The sequence below is a fragment of the Camelus dromedarius genome, chromosome 25 (genome assembly GCF_036321535.1).
Source record: "Camelus dromedarius isolate mCamDro1 chromosome 25, mCamDro1.pat, whole genome shotgun sequence".
Taxonomy (NCBI): Eukaryota; Metazoa; Chordata; class Mammalia; order Artiodactyla; family Camelidae; genus Camelus; species Camelus dromedarius.
Genome location: NC_087460.1, coordinates 15,626,599 through 15,647,825, shown reverse-complemented (window position 1 = coordinate 15,647,825; position 21,227 = coordinate 15,626,599). Strand labels below are relative to the sequence as shown.

Genomic DNA, 21,227 nt, shown 5'->3' with positions numbered 1-21,227 from the left:
GGACGGTTTTTTAAAATGATAGCAGTCTATTATGTTGATATCTAAAACCATGATGGTCAATCTAGTTTTAGTGAAGTTTAGACCAGAATTAATCGGACATATTTGATATGATACTGTACTATATGATAGTTAGGCTAACAGAGTAAAGAGAGATGATTTCCATTCCCAGTTGTTTAAATAATTCGTTTAAATCAATCAAAAGGATTTTATAGAGGAAACCAAGCATTTTCGAGGGTGAGCTGTCTACACGGATGGGTTGTATGAGCAATGAGTAAGGCAGATGTTAAGCATGTAAAACACATAAAGAGGCAGGGCACCTGTGCAAATATAATGAAATTCATGTTGGTGTCAGAGCCACTCTAAGCATAAGACAGCTACTAAATCTCACTGAGTGTGAGAAGCAGTGATTGATATCAGACTGTCACAGCATGACTCATGAAAGTTGAAACAGTGCCCTGCCCTTAGGATGAAGTGCAGCTCTCAAAGATATAAATATTTCCACCTAGGTGCTAGTTTGCAACTCCTGGAGTAAATAAAGAATTAAGACAGCTAAACATATTTTTAATTCTTTCATAAGGCTTGGGATGGTGATTCTCTTACAAGTAGTTTAAAAATCTCTGGAGAGTTTGTTTAACACACAGCGTCTGATCATGGCTCCACGGGTTTAGATTATTTGGGTTGAGTCTGGAGCCCAGTACAAATAAGTCTATTGAAGAATATTGTGTATTCTGTATACATGCGTGCCTTCCCAGGGAGGAGAGACCAGGCGCATGTGAGCAACTAGGTGGTTACATCACTTAATAAATTATCCCTACGTGTATTTATTTATTCAAAGAAATTAACATACCTCTTGGATCAAAGACCCACTTAATCTATTAATCTAACCATGAAAAGAACATGAAGGAAAGAGGTGGACGTTAGTCAGCAGCACACAAAACCAATTGGTTTTTGGACTTGAATCTAGCCATTTAGCTTTTCAAGGACACCAAAGGGCATGATCAAGCATGTGATTATGTTCATGAGCGATTATAGGGAAGAGATACAGGAAGTAGTAGTAGAAATTGGGGAATCAGGTTTATTAAAGAGATACAGAATTCAGACACTTGTAGTTTCAAGTATTTGATATAAGAAACTGCAGGTTAGGAGAGCGTTGTGAGAATAACCTCAAAAGTAATAAAGATGCAAAGAACATCGAGGAAGAACACAACAAACTTGCTAGTGGAGGTCCTTTGTGGGAGGTGGAAATGTTGTTGCCAGGGCAGAAATTGGAGATTTTTACTTTTCATTTTTCTTCTTTCAATAGAATTTTTTTGAATAAGTTCAGGATTAAGAAGTAAAGAAGTAGAGAGGAGTGGATATAGCTCAGCGGTAGCCACATGCAAGAGGTCCTAGATTCAATCCCTCGTACCTCCTTTAAAAAAAATTAAAAAGTAGAAAGTAATATGAATTTCAGAAATAGGGACCCAATTTTGTGTTCCATTTAGACATTCGGTTAGAGAAAACCAGGTTCATTAAGATTGCAAAAGAGTACGTGGCTTTCAGTAAGCATTCACAAATTCATGAGACTGGAATCTGTCCATGGTTCTCAGCCCTGTCTGTGCATTGGCATCTCCTGGAGAGTTTTGAAATGAAACTGATGTGGAGCCCCTAATCCTGGGTTTCTGTTTCACTGATCTTAGGTAGGGCAAGGGCGTTGGTATTTTTCTGAAAGAAAAAAAAGAAATCCTTCCAGGTAAATCAGCTTAGCAGCCAATGTTGGGAACCATTGATTGCTCTTTTAAGTTGATGAATTCTTTAGGGGACACGGTGTGGTGTGGTTCTCAGCCCTGACTGCACAGTTAGAACACTTCGGTAACTTCATACAAACAAATCACCATCCCTCTGCTCCATCCTTCCCTCTGAGATTCTGGAATAGGGTCCAGCTTACCATTTCTAAAAATCACAGTTGAATCTGACCTGTAGCCAGGTTGAGAAACACTGATGCCAGGGGGGATGTGTAGAGAGAGGCTCAAGGAAAAAGCTCAGTATTACCCGAATTCTCTTACTTTACCACCAAAGTTGGAGGGGGTCTTCCTCCCCCCTCCAACTTTGCCCCTCCGTACTTTATAAAAACAGCAAGAAACTAAAGCGTGGTAGCCATGCCTCTAGTCTTATCTTTAATGGCTTCTTCAAATTGCCTGGAATGGAGAGATAAACTGGGGTTACTTTAACTGCCGGCAGTGTCTATGGTAAAGATTCTGGGAAATAAGGAAGATGTTGCACAGAGCCAGAGCTCATGGAGAATTGGAATGTCAGTCAGTATACCGTGGAGTAACTGGTTCTCTTGGCCCCTCCCTTTCCCTCATCCTCTGTGCCTCTGTGACTTTCTGCTACTGCTCCACTGCCCCTGTGTCTCCACCACCACACTGCCTCTTTGCTATTTGTTGAACGTAAGTGTGTTCCTACCTCAGGACCTTTGCACTTCTTGCTTCTTCTGCATGAAACACTTTGCCGCTAGGTATCTCTGTGACCTACCCTCTTCACTCAAGTTTCTGCTCAAATGACACCTCATCAGGGAGGCCTTCCCTAACTGTTCTCTCTAAAATATGCATGTCATTATTCTTTAAAGCTGCTTTTATTTTCCTCATAACACTACTCACCTCCTAACATTTATTTATCCATTTATTCCTTTACACTGTTTTTCCCCCTCAGTAAGAGGACTTTACTTGTTTTGTTCCCTGAGTTCCTGGGTGCCTACAGCAATACAGGTACATAGTAGCTCGAAATTTTTTAGGTTGCATGAACAAATAACACTTGCACACAGTGGCTATCATGTGTTCTTGGCTCACAGTGAGTATCACCAAGAAGGAAGAGCAGAGCTGGATGCATCTTAATATCTCCTGTGCTTGCTCAGTGCAGTGCTTGAGCCACTGTGCTGGTGCAGTCAGTGTTCTTGAGTGAATAAGGCAAAATACTAAGAATAATGATGAGGAAGAAAGAAGAGTAAGGGAAGGGAAAAGAAATCACCATACAGTTGTTTGGTATGAGGCAAAGACATAGTCTTGTTTTTAAAATATTCTGTGCAGATTGTCATAGAAATAAACTTGTATATCTTCCATTGCCTGTTGGTGCCCTGGCAGGAAGCGTTACTGGAAAGCCTAGAAATTCTGAAAGTATCATACGCAGTTGGCTTCTTGTTGATTAGCTAATGATACAATTGATTAGCTAATGTTGGAAACAGCAGCCGGAAGGCTGAACTTTATTTTACTTTGGAAGAACCATGGAAATGATTGATTTTTGTCATAAAAAAAAAAAAAAGCCCAGATCTGTTGCCTTGGCAATATTTAAGATGTATTTCGAATTCATGGATAGAAAACTCACCCCTCTACTCACACTCTCTCTGCTCCATTTCCACCTACTTTCTGTTTTTGTTTTGTATCTTACTACTCTCCCCAGTTACCAAGAAATTTTAATTTACAGTTTTAATAGGTGAAAAGTTGCATTAAGTTTGTTTTACTATTATTGATATGGTTCCAGATTTTTCTTAGTCCAGGATCCCCCAGCCACTAAAGGAAAGCTAACAAAAGCAAAATCACAAGTGCTTCCTTGCATGAGAACATTACCAAATCCAGGTTTGGCTGCTCACTACTGAAAAGCCAGTAATTGGAGAGGAAAGGTTCCTTATTCAGAAAAGCTGGCAATCTGGGGAGAAGGTTGACTCATGTCCAGAGACCAACTCTGAAGAGTCTGCTCAGCCATGACAGTTTTTAAAGGGAAAAATGGGGGCAAGAATCTCAATGAATCATCAAGGCAGGAGGGTGGGTTCTGCTCACTCTCCACTGGGTGCAGGCTGGCTGACTCTCTTCAGATGTTACCTTGCCCATGTGATCTGCCTGCAGGATTGTTAAGGGAGTTGTTGAGGGTAGAGAGCTAATTTTTCTTTAACTACTTCATTCTTACTTCCTTTTTATCTGGGAAGAGAATCAACAGATAAGGTCAAACGTGGTGTGCACTCAGGAGAGCATAAGTCAGGCGTTAGTTTCAATTCTTAGTGATCCATTCCCGTAGTTAGGTTCTTTTAAAGTTATTGATGGACAGAGATGGGCAAAGAGGAAAGGGGCAGAAGAGCTGCTTTCAAGTCCTCACTGTCAAACATCATTCCATTTTTATGGAATTAAGGGCAAAAATCCATCTTTAACTCCTTCACGCTTCATGTAGGGCACCACCCTCTCAGAGTGGAAGATGTCAACGTAGGTCTGTGGCATCTTTGCTGACAATTTTAGTTGCCCACTTACATAGACCAGCAGAGCAAGCTACAAGTATTTTGATGCCCACAAAGATAAGTTATTATGAACAGTAATGTCAATCCCATTCTCTTGAGACTAGTTGTTAGAATTGTGCTGGCCACAGGTCCAGTACCGCTCAGGATGGAGTCACTTGTGTCATGCTGCAGTCTGGCCATCATACAGTTGGCTTTTCCCCCCTCCTCTGGAGGCAGTTAAAATATTTGTACAACTCAGATGTCTATAAAAAGAACTCAAGAATGTGCATCAGACACTGAGTATGTGACTCTATTGTCCTAATCGTGGTCGGCTTTGTGCCTGGGGGCTCTTCAGGGTTCTGCTCAGTTCCAAGAATACTGTGACATCATTCATTGATAAAAAGTTGATGTTAGAATTTCACTCGCTTTATTTCCGGGCCGTCTTCTGTGAATGAGTGTCATTCATTACGGAGTGCGTCTGAGTTTAGCCAAATGTTATTTTCAGCATTTAAGAAAACCTTTTTTACTGTCGGTGTGCCAGGCCCCGTGCTAGGATTGGAGACTTCAATGCAAATACTCTGTCCAGACTTCTTATCTAAAGAGTCTAGAATAGTTGACAAACTTTTTTAATGGGCCAGATCATAAATATTTTAGGGTTGAGGTCATCAGGTTTCTGTCACAGCTAACGGGCTATGCCATCTTTGAAGGTAAAAGAATGGTGTGACTGTTCGAACAAAACTCACTTACAAAACAGGCCTGAAGGCTGCACTTGCCTGCAGGTGAAATTTACCAACATCCTACCTCATCCAGAGGATAAAGGGAGAAAACTGGGATTCAAAGGTCAGAACAATCTAGGTGGAATGTATCTCTTAAATTGACTTTTCTTGCACTTATTAAAGGGTTTTAAGTTAACTTACTTGGATTAAGTACTGATAGAAGAAAGTCAGTTTTCCCCCCAGTTTTGCATTTTACTGGCATATTCCAAAGTAGCGTTACTAGACTGGCCTGAAGTGACGTCCTTAATGCTTTAGCCTCATTGCAATGTGAGCTGTCAGATTGTTTCAAATACATTTTTAGTCTGAATGTTATTCTAAAAATAACTAAAAAATCATTCATAAGAAGGCAGCTATAAAGCTGTGAATTAATCAAAAGTAATTAAATCACTTAAAATACTGATAAGAGCTGATGATACAAATTAAAGTTTTGTATTTGATTTTGGGGGGAAATGACAGCTTTTGTATTTTGAAAGAAGTGGAGTTTGACCTTCCTTGCAACCTGTTTTACAGGATGAACCTGTCCTTGGTTAATTTTATTTTTAAATGGGCTGAATTCCCGTGTGGTTTTCGGGATCTTGTTGTAAAGTTAGTGACGCTATTGTCTGAGATCCGGATGCTTACGCGCAAGCTGGCTGTGGAGAGCTGGGGAAATGGGGCTGTTGGAGTTGTTTCCTATCACTCTTATTTATCTTTCTTAGAATAAGGAGTCCTTTGTTCCCTGTTTCCTCAACACAGAATAGAGGATTTATATCTTAGTGTTCAATCTCTACTTCTGTTTTCAACGAGGGAAATTTTGCTTCACTTTTCTGCCTTCTGCACGGTACCCAGAGGGTTTTGAAATCTTAAGCCAAGAATTCTTTGGAGGAGCTGGAGTGTAACCATCCTCGGAGGCTGGGTTCCTAATGACATTTGCTTTAGTTTAACAAGTCATTGTGAGTGTTGCTCTTTTTATTATAAGACCTCCCCCCCAACCCCCGACTTCTTCTATTCATGTTCCACATGGGTCCTGTGATGGGAGTAAAGAAGAGATTGTTCTTTCAACATCATTTTTACTCCATCTATTATTTTGTCCCAGTTTCTCAATGTCACAGAATTTGGGTTCCAATATTTGCTAGGCAGTGTACATTGCAGGGATTTCAGACAACAGCCTACATCCTGAATGCAGGCATGATTTGTTTGGCTCACACAGTGTTCTTACATTTCTGAGTGAGTTGCCAACATTTGAAAGTCAAATGACTTCACTTTTTAATGGCCGATGACTTAAGTCGTTTCTGTCTATATGCCCTCTGTATCATCTAGCCAGTGGATGGGGATGTTCAGTTACTTTTCTTTAATGGTGTCGATTCTCGTCCCCAGGCTAAAGATCTAATAATCACACCAGCCACCACTTTCAAGGAAAAACCAGACCCCAGTACTCTGGTTTTTGGAACGGTTTTCACGGATCACATGTTGACCGTGGAGTGGTCCTCAGAGTTTGGATGGGAGAAACCACATATCAAGCCTCTTCAAAACCTGTCGTTGCATCCAGGCTCATCGACTTTCCATTATGCAGTGGAAGTAAGTACCTGGGAATCAGCGACAATGACATGCTTGGTCTTCACTGTGGATGTTAAGTAGCTCCCACCTGCCAAAATAGCTTTAAGGCAGTATGGACTTTACCATATTAACTAGTGGCAATCGTAAATGTCCCGTAAATAGTTGGATTGAAGGTAATTCTTAAGTACTAATTTTTCAGATAATCTTAATTTTTTTAATATTTTATATATTTTATATCTATATTTTTATATTATAATTATATTTTTTAAATTTTCAATTAAAAAGCATTTAGGTGGTGAACATGCTGCAGGGTGTACGGAGATAGAAATATAATGAATGCATGAAACTTGTAACATTGGCTTATAGTATTATTTTTAAAATTATTTAGAGCAGATGAGAAGGACAAGTGGTAAGAAAATTAGTAATCAAAAAGCCAGTACTGTTAATATTGCATGAACTCGCCTTTCTCAGATCTTCTAATGATTGAGAAGGGGTCATTGAGTACAATATCATATTTAGAGTTTAATGCTAACTGCGTGGTTTTATAACAGCAATCATTTGTAGTTATGCATGTTAAGAGACATGTAATTAAATGCCATCCTTGGGGCATGAATGAGATAATTATAAGCATAAAATATTAAATATTTAGGGAATGCTTTCTCTGGTTCTTCTCAGGGTACACACCTCGCCAGATTTACAACACCCCATTCTGTCGACCCCCAGGATATTTCACTCATTTTTGTGTTTTAGTCGTTATGGGTTGGATATCTTTCCAACATATTGGAAATATGGAGAATATTGGGGTGCAGGAGTTAAGCAATGGCCTTCTTAATAAGGGACTAAAAGATGGTAATAATAAATATTCATAATAATTGTTAATTATCATAAATTTTATTGAAATCCTGCAATATGCTCCGTACTGGATACCTCATATGGGTCATCTCATTTAATTGTTTTGAGTGAGAAAGCATCTGGTGAATCATTCTGGTTCTAGGGTTGAACTTCCTGGGCTCAAATTCTGCCTACAGTCATATTTATTTTAACCCAAAAGTCAATATATGCATAGTCTCCTTGGCCTTCTATCTCCTCCATGTATCAGCCCTATTGATTTTAGAATCTGATGGGTTTTATTTTTAGGGCTACAACTACATGTGGTTTTATTGATTTGAAAGGTATCTTTTGATAGACATATGAAGGTTTCAAACAGTGAAGGAGAGAAATAGGAACAGTGAGGGGAACTGGAGGAAAGAAAATGAAATTTTATAGCAGGTACTTCATTTTCCGGTTGAAATAAATTACTTGTGAGATAAAACATAATTTGGAAAAAAAAGGGCAGTAAGTACTATTTAATGAACACTTATAAATGCGGCCAGTACAGCGCCCATCCGGGTGGAGAGACGGATCGCCTGAGTGTCCCAGCAGCCTTCTTGTGTCCCTCCTACGTCATAAACCCTGCATCTTCTGGCTCTCATTGTGGTTACTTTTGTGATGACTTTTCTTTGCTTTTCTCTTTGGATTATATGTATCTTTGACACTACAGTTTGCCTCTTTTTGAAGTGGAATTGTAATGTGTGTGTGTGTGTGTGTGTGTGCGTGTTTGTTTCTGTTGTTTGAGCTTAATGCTACGTAAGGTCTGTCTATCCAGGACCAGCTCTAACACCTGTGGGCCCTGGCACAAGAGCACACACAGAAAGGCCCTGTAGTCCGCCCTCTCTCTTGTTCTGTCCTGGCTCCGTCCTGTACCACAGAGGGCCTCGCAGACGTGGGCAGATGCCCGCACCACCTGCTGACAGATGGCCCTTGGCCATCCTTTGGACTTCGATGTGGGCATCCAAGTGCTGCTCTCTGTTCTTACAAGGATGGACGTGAGGAGGCCTTGAACGTGGGCAGGGGCTTCTAGGGGACTGGGCATCTGAAGTCTGCCTAGGGAAGTGTCCAGCCAAGTGCTTGCTCCAAGCAGAAGGTCACAGCTGGAGGAAGACAGGGGTGAGAGGCCATCTAGAGCGTGGGGCTCAGAGCAGAGGCCCTGGCTGTCGGGGCCTGAGGGCGGTAGGTACCACATCACGTGTGCCTTGTAGCAGTGTTCCATCACGTGCGTGTTCTCGCTGCACTGTTGACGAGCATTCGTGTGTGTCCTTCTGTGGACATTGATGGACGTAGCACGCTGTTACTTCTTTACACATTTAAGTCAGCAGTTCTCACAGTCCCCTTTCAAGAGATTGCCGAGGTTAAAACCCCTCACAGTAATACCAAGGCAGTCTTTTCTTTTCCCCGTGTGTCGACATTTGTACTGGAAAAACCCTTTAACACCTAACTTCTGCTGGTTAGTCATCATATTGTTTACTGCCGTGCCTTACAGTATAAAAAGAATGTTAGCATCACTCAGGGATGTTCGTGATGAAGCAGCGGTAACGATTAATTTTATTAAATCTTGACTCCGGAGTAGATTTCATTTTAATATTTTGTGTGACAACAGCAATTTTGCATAAAGCCCTTCTGTTGTACTGAAGTACTAATACTAAGGTTGTCTCAAGGAAAAGCAGTTGTATGATTTTTTTAAATTGAAGTATAGTTTTTTTGGTTTTTGGTTTTGGGGGGAGGTAATTAGGTTTATTTATTTTTAGAAGCAGTGTTGGGGATTGAACCCACGACCTCGTGTATGCTAAGCACGTGCTCTACCACTTGAGCTGTACCCTCCCCCCAAAGTATAATTGGTGCACAGTAATACTATGTTTCAGGTGTACAGCCTAATGATTCACAATTTTTAAAGGTTATATTCCATTTATAGTTATAAAATATTGCCTGTATTCCCCATATTGTACAATATCTCTTTGTAGCTTATTTTATACCCAGCAGTTTGTATCTCTTATTCCCCTACCCCTAGATTACCCCTCCCTCCTTCCATCTCCCCACTGGTAACCACTGGTTTGTTGTCTGTATCTGTGAGTCTAAGTTTGTTTTTGTTTTGTTTTGTTTTTTTCTCTACAGATACCCAATTGTCCCAGCACCATTAAAAAAGACTTTTTTTTCCTTTTTAAAAAAATTTTCTTGGGGGAGGGGAGGAAGGGAGGTAATTAGGTATATTTATTGATTTATTTTTAAAGGAGGAGGTACAGGGGATTGAACCCAGGACCTTGTGCATGCTAGGCAAGCGCTCTGCTACTTGAGCTATACCCTCCTCCCCTGTTTTTTTTCCTTCTGATATGTCATGTCACCTCTTAGCATATATGCATGGCTCTGCTTCTAAATCTCCATTTGTGTTTCATTGTTTTATCTGTTTGGATCTCTATTCTGTTTCGTTGTTTTGCTTGTCTGTCTGGTCAAATGCCAGTATCTTTATCTCCAAATCGTTGTAACGAGTCGTGCTGTCTGCTGGGACAGATCCTTTTATTTCGCTCTGCAACAGTGCCTTGGATATTTCTTGGTCATTTAGATTCAGTTTATCAGGTCAATAAACTTTTGTCTTCCAGTTTGTTACAAGAAAATTAAATGTCCTGACATGATTTTCATTCGAATTGCATTAAATATATAAGTCAATTTGGGGAGAGTCGGCATCTTTGTAGTATCGAGTCTTGCAGTCTGGGAGCATGGATCTGCTTTCTACATTTAGTTAGGTCTTTAATGACTTGGCGAAGTTTTATGTTTTCCTTATGGGTTTTTCACTTATGTTAGATTTTCCCCATCTAAGGATTCTTTATCATTCTCCCATAATGTTTTTATTTTCTAATTGCTGCAATTACATAGGAGTATAATTTTCTGATTATCTTGCTTAAATAGGTAATTTCAAAAGATTGCCAGGTACTTTTCCTGGACTTTCTATATTTTAATCTTATCCAGGCTTCACAATCCATGACAGTTTTAGTTTTTCCTTCTCCAAACCTTGGTGCTTTTCTGTCATTTTTCTTGCCTTATTATTTTGGTAGTACAATATTGAATTAAAGCAGGCAGTGTGTGATATTCTCAATTTGAGAGGAAAACTTTAAATATTACCATGTAAGTGTAATATTTGCTACAAGTTTGTTGAAGATAGCCTTTGACACTTAAGGAAGATCCCTTTTTCCTTAGTTACCTTGGAAGATTTTTGAAAAATCATAAATGAATGTTCAATTTTATCAGATGCATTTACTGCGTCCAATGAGATGATCATAGTTTTTTCCACATAATTTATCAATGTAATGAAACTCATTACTTGATTTTCTAATAGTAAACCAATGTCTATTCCTGGGATAAATCCAACTTAGGTGGTGTTATCATGTGTGCATTTTGCATCTGTGTTATTCAGTGAGATTATCATACAATCTTTACATATATTTGAACCTAAATCAACCGTGTACAGTTTTAAAATTATGAAGTAAATTGAACCCTATGAAGTTACCTTCAGTAATGTTTCTTGCCTGAGAGTCTGTTTTGTTTTATATTTAGTAATATAATTTCACTGCTTTATTTTAAAAAGTATTTGTGTGATATATTGCGTTCTATGCTCTTTTGTTTCAGGTGTGTTTCAGATGTTATAGGCTGAGTTCAATCTGCCAACCTTATTTTTTAAACTGAAGTTTTAGTCCTATTACATTTTAATAAATTATTTGTATATTTGCACTTTAAGGAAACATCTAATTTTGTGCTTTTTAATTGTGCTCCATGATTTATAAATCTTTTCTCATTAAGCTTTAAAGCTTTAAGCACTTCAAGGCCCTACTTTTCGTTATCATTCAGGTCAGCATGTTTTCTAATTTCCATTACTTTTCTTCTTGACTCATACTCAGTATTAAGTAATGGGTTCCTTCTTTTCCAAAATGTGGATATTTTGTGGCTATATTTTTTTATTTTGATTTCTGGCTTGTCTTTCTTTTTGGTTGGGTAGGTAATTAGATTTATTTACTTACTTACTTATTTATGTATTTATTCATTCATTCATTCCTAGAGGAGGTACTGGGGATTGAACCCAGGGCCTTATACATGCTAAGCATGTGCTCTACCACTTGACCTATACCTTCCCCCATACCTTAGCTTAGGGTTAGGAAACATGTGAAAAGAGCATGCTTTCTGCAGGTGCTGTGTGCAGGGTTCTGTGAGTCCGTTTGGTTAGTTTGTTATTCCTGTTCAAATCTTCCACATCTTTACCAAGTTTTAGCCTGTTTGTTCTGTCAATTGCTTAGAGAGCCTGTATGTAAAAATTTCCCTCAAAGTGATTAATTTTCTTCATTTCTTTGTATTTATCAGTAAGTACCAACTTCAAAGTCTTTTTACGTCCTTGCCCCATGTTTTGTCTGCGGGGGCTCCTGAGAACGTGTCTTGAGCTGCTTGGTTTCCATCATTTGGGAGACGGAACCAGCTCTAATCACATCTAGGTTATCTACGCTCCAGAGTTCGAATGAGCCAGATGAAATGAAAAGAAACATAAATACTTGGAGGTGGAAGAGGGCAGGGTGCTGGGGGGGCCTTTGATTCCATTCCCCTTTTCCACGCCATTGGTCCATGTTGTGTGGACGTGTTTCCTTCCAGCCACCACTGATGTGTTATTGAACCATCTAGTTCCTGTTAAGCAAAGGATAACTCTGAATTCCTACCCAAATTTGGTAATAAAGAGATTTCTTTTTATCTCAATTACTATAACCAGTCTATCTGGCTTTTCTGGGGGTGGAGAATTCAGATTGAGGTCTGTCATGGTGAAGCCTTACATAGTGAAGGAAGCGAGGACCTGTTAGAAAAGTCAGTCTTGTCAACTCAGGGATTGTTTCCATCTAGTTGCCTTTTAACATTGATTTCTCTTTTTATCTTCAGTTATTTGAAGGATTGAAGGCATTTCGGGGAGTGGATAATAAAATTCGACTCTTTCGGCCAAACCTCAACATGGACCGAATGTACAGTTCTGCTATGAGGGCAACCTTGCCGGTACGTAAATGGAGGAGTTTCCTTGTGTTTCCCGGAATGTCGTGAATCACTGACTTTACAACCAAGCAGATCCTTTCCAAATACTTAGATCGTTAGTCAGTATAAGCCGTAGAAATAACGTCAGTGCTCCTGATCTGTTTCTTAATCAGTGAGATTAAAATACAAGGGAATAACCAGTCCCATTTGGCAATTCCAGTGTCTGTTTCTTTATGAGCGTCTGTGGGGGTTTTATGAGTATGTGGGAGATAATAGGGATAAAGAAGAAAAATATGCCTCAAACAGAAATAAAATTTAAAGACCATATGCAATTAAAACGTGAAAATAGGGTGTGCTGCCCAGATATCTAGGGGCTGTTTTGCCTAGTGGCGCACTAGCAAGCATGCAGTGATTTAATTAGGTGTTTTGATATTTTACCCCATTTTATATATATATGTATATGTATATATGGAAGTCAAAATGATTTCTCATGACCACTGGCTCTTAGCTCTAACATTGTTTGTTAGGGAGCAGAATTCACTCTTAGGTGGGTTGGATTTAGACTAGGTCTAAGTCGGAGGTGATAACTTTCATTCCCTGAGACTTGACCAGGCTGCCTTTCTGAACTGGCAGAAGTGATTCCCTCCTTTGACATATTTAGTTTGTACCTGACCTTCAGCTGTGCATTGAGAAGCCCAGGTGATGAGTCCTTTGTAGCCAAGCTCTTCCTTCTCCTTACTTTTATAACCCATGCTCCACCCACCTCCTTCAGGGGCCATGTATAGTAGCAGAAGGGAATTCCAGGAATTTCTTTGGACTAGGTCCTAGTTTCACTCATCTGCTATTACAGACAAATCATTGGGAGATCCTTTAAGATGGAGACAGAAGGAAGGGAAGTCATACTTATTAGACATCAACTGCCACGATCTGTGGTGTGGGGTTTTATATTCCTTGTCTTTTTAATCATAACAGTAAGCCATTGTCAAGAAAGTATATATTGTAAATTTTAGCAGCACCTTTGTGCGGAGAGGAAAATTCCAGCCCAGAGAGGTTAAGGGACTTGCGTATTACACAGAGCAAAGGGACAGGGTGAGAAATTGGATGCAAATTTTTGTATCCGTAGTCAAGTTCTATCCATCCACTAAATTTACGTCTTAACAGTAATATTAGAGACCCCGCAGATGACAACAGAGTAAGGGTATGCCCTGTATGACTGGCAGTCCCGATTTCTGTAACATTGCTACATTGTGATTGCTGTTATAAGTTAGGACTTAATAGCCAAACTCTGATGTCATGAGCTCTATTCAGATGTGTGTTTCTGACTCATTTCTACCTTGGATAACCCATCACATCTCTGAAAGCATGTTTCTTTGCCCTGCCAAGTGAGTAGCATCTACTTATTTTTTTTTAATTTAATTTAATATTCTTATAGGTTTATTGAGGGATAGGCAGTTTACAATGTTGTGTCAATTTCTGGTGTACAGAACAATGCTTCAGTCATACATGAACGTACATATATTTGTTTTCATATTCTTTTTCACCATAAGTTACTAAAAGATGTTGAATATAGTTCCCTGTGCTGTACAGTATAAACTTGTTGTTTATTTATGTATACTAGTTAGTATCTGCAAATCTCAAACTCCCAATTTATCCCTTCCCACCCTCTTTCCTTGCTGGTAACCATAAGTTTGTTTTCTACGTCTGTGAGTCTGCTTCTGTTTTGTGAATAAGTTTGTTTGTATTTTTTTTTTTTAGATTCCACATATAAGTGACATCATGTGGTATTTTTCTTTCTCTTTCTGGCTTACTTATTTTACATACTGTCACCCATCTAGTCTATGAAAACCTTTTCCACCTTAGAAATAAACTGCTCTTTACTTTCACCCATTTTCCTATTGGGTCCTCTGTCTCTTACTGATTTGCAGGTCGTCTTAACATATTCCAGTTACCATCCTTTGTTGGTTATATTTTACAAATAACTTCTTCCAGTTTGTTTCTTTGTACATCTTTTGAAGAACAGAGTTTCTTGAATTTTAAATGTCAGATTGCATCCATTTTTTTTCTTTATGATTTTTGCCATATGTCTCTTATTTAAGGAATCTTTTTTACTTTAAAGTGACAGTGATATTTTGCATGTTTTTATGTCTTAATGTTTTGTCACATTTAAATATATAATCAAACTATAGCTGGTATTTGGGGATGGTAAGAGGTAGGGAACCACTTTTTTAATCTTCCTTAGGTGGATAGCCAATCATTCCATCACAATTTGGGAGGAAAAAGTCACAGGAAAAAAAAAAACAATTTGTTTGGTTTATTATTACTATTACTTTTTTAAAAAAAAACAGCCTAAAGCTTTCACGAGGATCATTTCTTATTGCTACAATGGAAGAAAATTGCGTTATTCATTATGTTTTTCATTCTTCCAGGCATTTGACAAGCAAGAGCTTTTAGAGTGTATTCGGCAGCTTGTGAAGGTGGATCAAGAGTGGGTCCCCTATTCAACATCTGCTAGTCTGTATATTCGTCCTACATTCATTGGAACTGAGGTACATAGTGACTCCTTGCTTTGGGGTACCTTCGTGGGCAAATTGTCTGTTCTTGTGTGAAGTGTTTAGTATGTAGATTGAAATGGCCTCCCAGTAGCATCATTAATGACTCCTTTCTCCTGGTTATTAAACATTTTCTTTAAAGGGCCACATAGTAAATATTTCAAGCTTTGGGGGCCATGTGGTTTCTCTCACTACTCAGGTCTGTCACTGTGGTACAAACACAGCCACAGACACCAACACAGGAGTCAAGGAATGAGCAAGGCTGTCTCTGTCTGCCTTCCCCTAACCAAGACTAACCATTATCTCCTCGGTTTACCAGTGTAATGAGTGCCTCCTGTCTTGGCAGTACTCCTCCAAGGTAAAGGTGCTGATGCTTTTGAAATTTGGAGGAGAGAGAGCTGCTCCTTTTTATTTTCACTTTCTTGAAGTCTTGGGATTGCTTGGTAAGGAGAAAGAGTTGGAGGGTCCTCTCACCCCATAGGAAATGTGGAAAATAAAGTTGACAGTGGGTGTTAGGGAAAGTACTTGAGAGCCATAGGGGGACAAGCTTACAACATGGCTGTGAGGTCTCCCGGTAAGTCGCAGTCTGTTGGTTGGTGCCTTTGCAGAAGAAGGGCATGCTTGCAGTGGCCCAGGCCATCTGTGTGGCTGAGTATGTGCTATGAAATATAGACTCTGTCCCTGGTCTCCTTCCTCTACTGAGCTGGGATGGCCTTATGGAGGACGGACCATATGAGTGATAATTGTTGCGGGGAAATGGAACGTGGGTGGCACACGAGGGGGTGTGGCATATGGAGCTTTTAGGAAGAGAAAGCCTGGGCCAGAGCTCTTTTGCTGTAGTCTAGCCACTCTCTCTGCGAGGCTGGTCATCAGGTTCTCTCTCTACCGGGTCGTATGAATGCAAATAGTAGGGAAATACAGGACACCATAGGATAAGTACCTAAGTGGTCCTTTGGCATCCTTTTGATGCCTTTTGCAAGGCTGGATAATGGAAAGACTGGAGCCGGATAATGAATTTCATGAATTGCAGTCTCCCTAATAAGCTTTAGAGAATTGGGACAATTTTTAAAAGTCATCTGCTTCTTAAGCTTCTGACATTTTAATATTGAGATTTTTTTTACATTGAAGTATTATCGATTTACAATGTTGTGTTAGTCTCTGGTGTACAGCAAAGGGATTGTTTTGCACATATATATTTTTTTCTCTTTCATATCCTTTATTATAGGTTACCACAAGATACTGAATATAACTCCCTGTGCTGCTCTAGGTAGAACCCTATCTCTTATCTGTTGAGTTTTTAAACAATATTTAACTTTAGAATAAGAGGAAGTGATTTTAAAGTTTGTTGAAACATTACTAATCTCAAAGCACTACCTTCTAGTTACCAGAGGTACTCTTCCACTCTAAGATCTGGTTCTTCCATTCCTAGTCTGTTGAGAGTTTTTGTCATGGATGGAGGTTAGGTTTTGTTGAATGCTTTTACTAAATGTCTTGACATGGTTATGTGGTTTTTGCCCTTTATTCTGTTACAGTGTATTAGATTAACTAACTTCTGGATGTTAAAATAACCTTGTATTCCTGGGCTGAGTTCTACTTGATTGCGGTGAATAATTCATACTGTTTCTTGCTGTATTCACCTTGCAAATATTTTGTGAGGAATTTCTATGTCAATGCTCATGAAAGGTATTAGTTTGTGGTTCTCTGACACACGCAGCTCTGTGCTTTAGTAAATTCTCCAGACTCCTGGGATTCTATGATCTAGAGTCAGACAGTCTGTCTTTTTTTTGTTTGTTTAATGGTTGCTTTCGGGCTTACTATACACATTTTATTTTATTTTTGCAGAAATGTGAATTTTTATTGAAATATAGTCCCTTTATAATGTGTTAATTCTAGTCGTACAGCGTAGCGATTCATTTATACATATACATATTCATTTTCATATTCTTTTTCATTATAGGTTAGTACAAGGTATGGAGTATAGTTCCCTGTGCTGTACAGTAGGAGCTTGTTTATTTTACATATAGTAGTCAGTATATACAGATCCCAAACTCCCGATTTATCCCTCCCTACCCCATTTCCTGCCTAGTAACCGGAAGTTTGCTTTCGATGTCTCTGATCTGTCTCTGTTTTGTAAATAAGTTCCCTTGTGTCCTTTTTTTTTTCTTAATATCCTATGGTATTTTTCTTCCTCTTTCTGGCTTACTTCACTAGTACTTACATAAAATTACTAAGACAGTATCAGTACTCACATTGGCACTGTCTTACTAATTTTACCCTTTTAGATATAGGCAGTCTTATTGCTCTGTGGTTGTAATGTTCATTACAACCCTGATGACAAATTATGTTGAGTACCTTTTCATTACTGGCTGTTGGAAATCCTTTTGTGAAATGCCTTTGCAGGTCTTTTGCCATTAAAAAAAAAAAAATGATTCGTTTACTTCCCCTCGCCCCAATTTCCTAGGTGTGGGAAATTCCATTGTACATTATGCTGTACTTAATTGAATACAAGATGCTGTAAATTATAAGAGGCAGAATCATCTTGTGCACTGAAACAGAAAGACATTGCCGGTTGACCTATGACACAGCACTTCCCAGTAGCCCTGCGTGATTCATGAATTCGTCATACCAGCCTCTGATTCTTTGAAATGAAATCAGTTACACTGCTTGTGATAAGCACATTTATTTTTGCATGTATCTTAATAACAAAAGCTAACGCAGTTTTATCTTAAGGGTTTCTGCCTACCAGACGATCCCATTAGAAGACTTGGTTGTTGCTTTGCAAGAAAATACTGAATTGCATGTGTTTAATATTGCCAGTAGCAACTGTAGAGTGCTGAGTTCAGACATATTAAATGTGAAATCACAGGTGGACATCTTAGAATCTGTGAAATATGGTAGCATAATTTATATAACCAGGGTCCTATTGATCAACCATTATGTTGTCAATATAATAAACATAAGAACTACTATTAATTAATAAATTGAGTAAAGTAGGAACATTGAATTTGAGGTTCTTCAAAAATGCAGACTTTTGTGCTATGGACCTATCCGGTTAGCGCACATAAAGACATATATTCAAGGATAGTTTTACAGCTCACACGATTTTGCTGATAGATCGGGTATGAGTGTTAGAGGGAAGCCGTCAGGTTTTCCTTTTGGGCCGCTGCACCTGGTTAGTGACTATACGTTGGGGAGCGTGAAAGAGGGAGGATTCTGTTGATCTGTTGGAGTGATAATGGATGGAATGGATTTCAGGTTTGGACACGAGAATTTAAGCCCATGGTACAAAGTGGGTGGGTGGATGTCTGGGGAGATTTGGGAGCTTAAGTGATGCATTCTAGTCTTCGGCATAAAATGCCTTTAAAGTCCAGGGCTTGGATGAAATTATCAAGGGAAGAACTGTAGACAGAGATGAAAAGAAGGCAAGGACAGAGCCCTAGGGCCGGCCGGCATGTAGGAGAAAGGCAGAGGAAGTGGAGTCAGCGGAGGAGTCTGAGAAGTAGCAGCTGGGAAGGTAGACAGGAAAGCAAGAGGGCGTGCGGTGCTGAGCCCCAAGTAAAGGACAGGGAAGCAGTGATGAACTGTGGCCAGTCCCTCCCATGGAGCCAGTGAGATAAAGCCCGAGAACTGATTCTTGGGTTTGGCAACATGGAGCTCCTCGGTGATCTTGATAAGCATCTTTTAGCGGGATGCTGGGGCTGACAGCCAGGTGTCATGGGCTCAGGAGAGAAGGAGAGGAGGGGAGGTTATTATCGTGAGTTTGGATATGCCCTGTGAGAAGTTCTGCCCCACAGTCTCGCAGGTAGGAGTGGGGCCGTGGTAAAGGGAGTGTGCCTGTTTTAGGCAGGAGCTATCACGGCATATTTCTAAGCTGATGGCAGTGGTGCAGAAGAAAGGGAGAACGGATTGTTAAAATAGTCAAAAGGTTTCCCAAATTCTGCTTCTGTCATGGTTCTACGTCCGAGGGTGACAGTGTCGGCAGGCAGTGACATGTGACACGATGGAGGGACAGCTGAGCATCACGCCTTGCTTGCTCCCGAGCATGTGGCATCCCACATGCACTGTTGTGCCATCGACACCCCTGTCTTTGTGCAGGCTCTTCCCTGGGTACCATCCTTCACCCTTCATCAACTAAGACCTCTGCAGGCGTCAGCTCCCTGTGTTGGTCTTATCCGTCTCTATTCCAGCCTGATACCGATTTGGGCCCAGGCCACTGAACCAAACTGGGTGGAATCACAGAGTCCAGGTCTGAGCACTAAGGCGAGGTCCGTGAGGAGATCCTGGTTTTAAGGCCAGACCCTCCTGTGGCATGTTCCTGTCCTCCAGACAGGGGGCTGGCAGACTTGTTCCGTAAAGAACCAGGCAGTAAATAGTCTTGGCTTTGTGTTCCCTGCAGCTACTCACCTCTGCCTTGTTAGCACAGACACAGCACTAGGCCACATGTGAATGAAAGAAGCTGTTCCAGTAAAACTTCAAGAAAAAAAAAAAAGGAAAGAAAAAAAGAAAACCCAGGCCGCGGGCTGCAGTTTGCTGACCTCTGATCCGGAGTTACTTCAGAAAGGGCAACGCTGAATGGCTTTTCTAAGAGCGACTCATTCTGGCTCCTCCTGAGTCCTTCCTCATTGAGTGTTCTTGACCCCTTGCTTAATCATTCATGCTGCAGTTTCTGTTTATGATTGATCTCACGTCTACCAACCTGTATGTCCCACACCACCAGGATAATCATCCTTGTCCTTTCCCCAAGTCCCCATTCTCCACAGTTTGGACATGGAGTGCTATCTAATTCAGTGGTCACATCTACAGTCATCTTAGTGTCATCTGCACGCCCCGTGGATCAGTACGTGTTGTACCTATTTACCATTATTACTATTATCAAGTATTATTTATTAAAAAAATAACAATTGCTAGTTGTTGGATTACAAAAGATCAGGCCCTGGTACCTTCCACAGATTATTTAATCCTTGTACCAACCCTGTGAGCAGTTACTATTACTGCCTTTATATAACATTAGATAAAACAGTTAAGTGTTCTTTTTGTCTTTTTTCACCTTAGCATTAGTTTTCTTTTTAACTGTGTTTTTTGAAATTTTAAGATCATTCTTATTTAAAAACTAAAGAAAGAATTGAGTGATTTGCCTTCTTTTAGTCCAGTGTTGAAAGTATACTGTCTTTCTCTCTGAACAGGGCTGAGAAACAAACTCAACCCTTACCCCTACCCTATTTTATAGCAAGCCTCAGAAAATTCTGGGTTTTTGCTTTCAGTGTCTACGTATTAATCACCTGTTAGCCTAGGGGCCAGCACTCAAGGAAATCAGACAAGAGACAGGAACGTTTTCGCTGTGATGTCAAAGCAACACGTTAGGATTAGCAACAGGTTTTTTTGTTTGTTTGTTTTTTTAAAACAAAATAATTCAAGTTTGGTAAATAGTTATCTCAGTTGTTTTCACAGCCCTTTTCCATAAACAACATCTTACTGAGGTGGACAGTGTTCAACAAATGTTAACTAAACACCTGGTGTAGCAACATAGGATGCCACGTGTAGAGGACAGGGGTGACCTTGCACTTCACCGAGGCGTATGCACATTAGCAAAGGGCAGAGAACTAAGTAAGCAGCTGCCAGAAAGTGTGGGAGGTGTGGGAGGTATGCGATCTAAACTTCAGGGAGTGCAGGATGCTGAAATGCCACGTAACACAAGCACCTCGCCCTGTCAAGGGGGCTCGTTTCCTGAATTGACATTAAATGACATTTAAATTGAGATAGAAAGGTTTGTATTATGTAAGACGGAGAGGGGAAGTCTTAGTCGGCTTGGGTTTGTCATAACAATAGCAAAGATGAGGTGTCTTAGACACTAAAATTTTTTTTCACAGTTTTGGGGGCTGGAAGTTGGAAATCAAAGTGCCAGCAGGGTTGGTTTCTGGTGAAGCCTCACTTCCCGCTTGTAGACGTCCACTTTGTCCCCCATGGGCCTTTCTTCTGTCTTGAGGGGGTGGGGAGAAGGGGAGAAGGTGGTCCTCATGCTCAGGTGTTTCTTATTCTAAGGACATCAGTCCTACAGGATTGGGGCCCTACCTTTAGACCTCATTTAACCTTAATTACCTCCTTCAAAGCCTTATCTCCAAATGCGGTCACATCGGGAGTTAGGGCTTCAATGTATACGTCTGGAGGAAGGTACATTTCAGTCCATAAAAAGGGTGATGGGAGATTGTTCCAGGTGGAGGGAGCGGTGCAGGAAGGCATATCGAGGTAGGAAAGTGAGGA

At 40.1% G+C, this 21,227-nt stretch overlaps 1 protein-coding gene across 6 annotated transcripts in view; it reads left to right on the top strand.

Moving 5' to 3' along the window:
* BCAT1 (branched chain amino acid transaminase 1) overlaps positions 1–21,227 on the top strand; it is an 80,753-nt gene that overhangs the window by 27,667 nt on the left and 31,859 nt on the right. For all 6 annotated transcript variants that reach the window (XM_064479113.1, XM_064479112.1, XM_064479114.1 and 3 more), the window contains 3 exons: positions 6,373–6,573; positions 12,334–12,444; positions 14,847–14,966. In XM_064479113.1, coding sequence (XP_064335183.1) covers positions 6,373–6,573; positions 12,334–12,444; positions 14,847–14,966 — 432 coding nt within the window. The remainder of the gene's footprint in view (positions 1–6,372; positions 6,574–12,333; positions 12,445–14,846; positions 14,967–21,227) is intronic.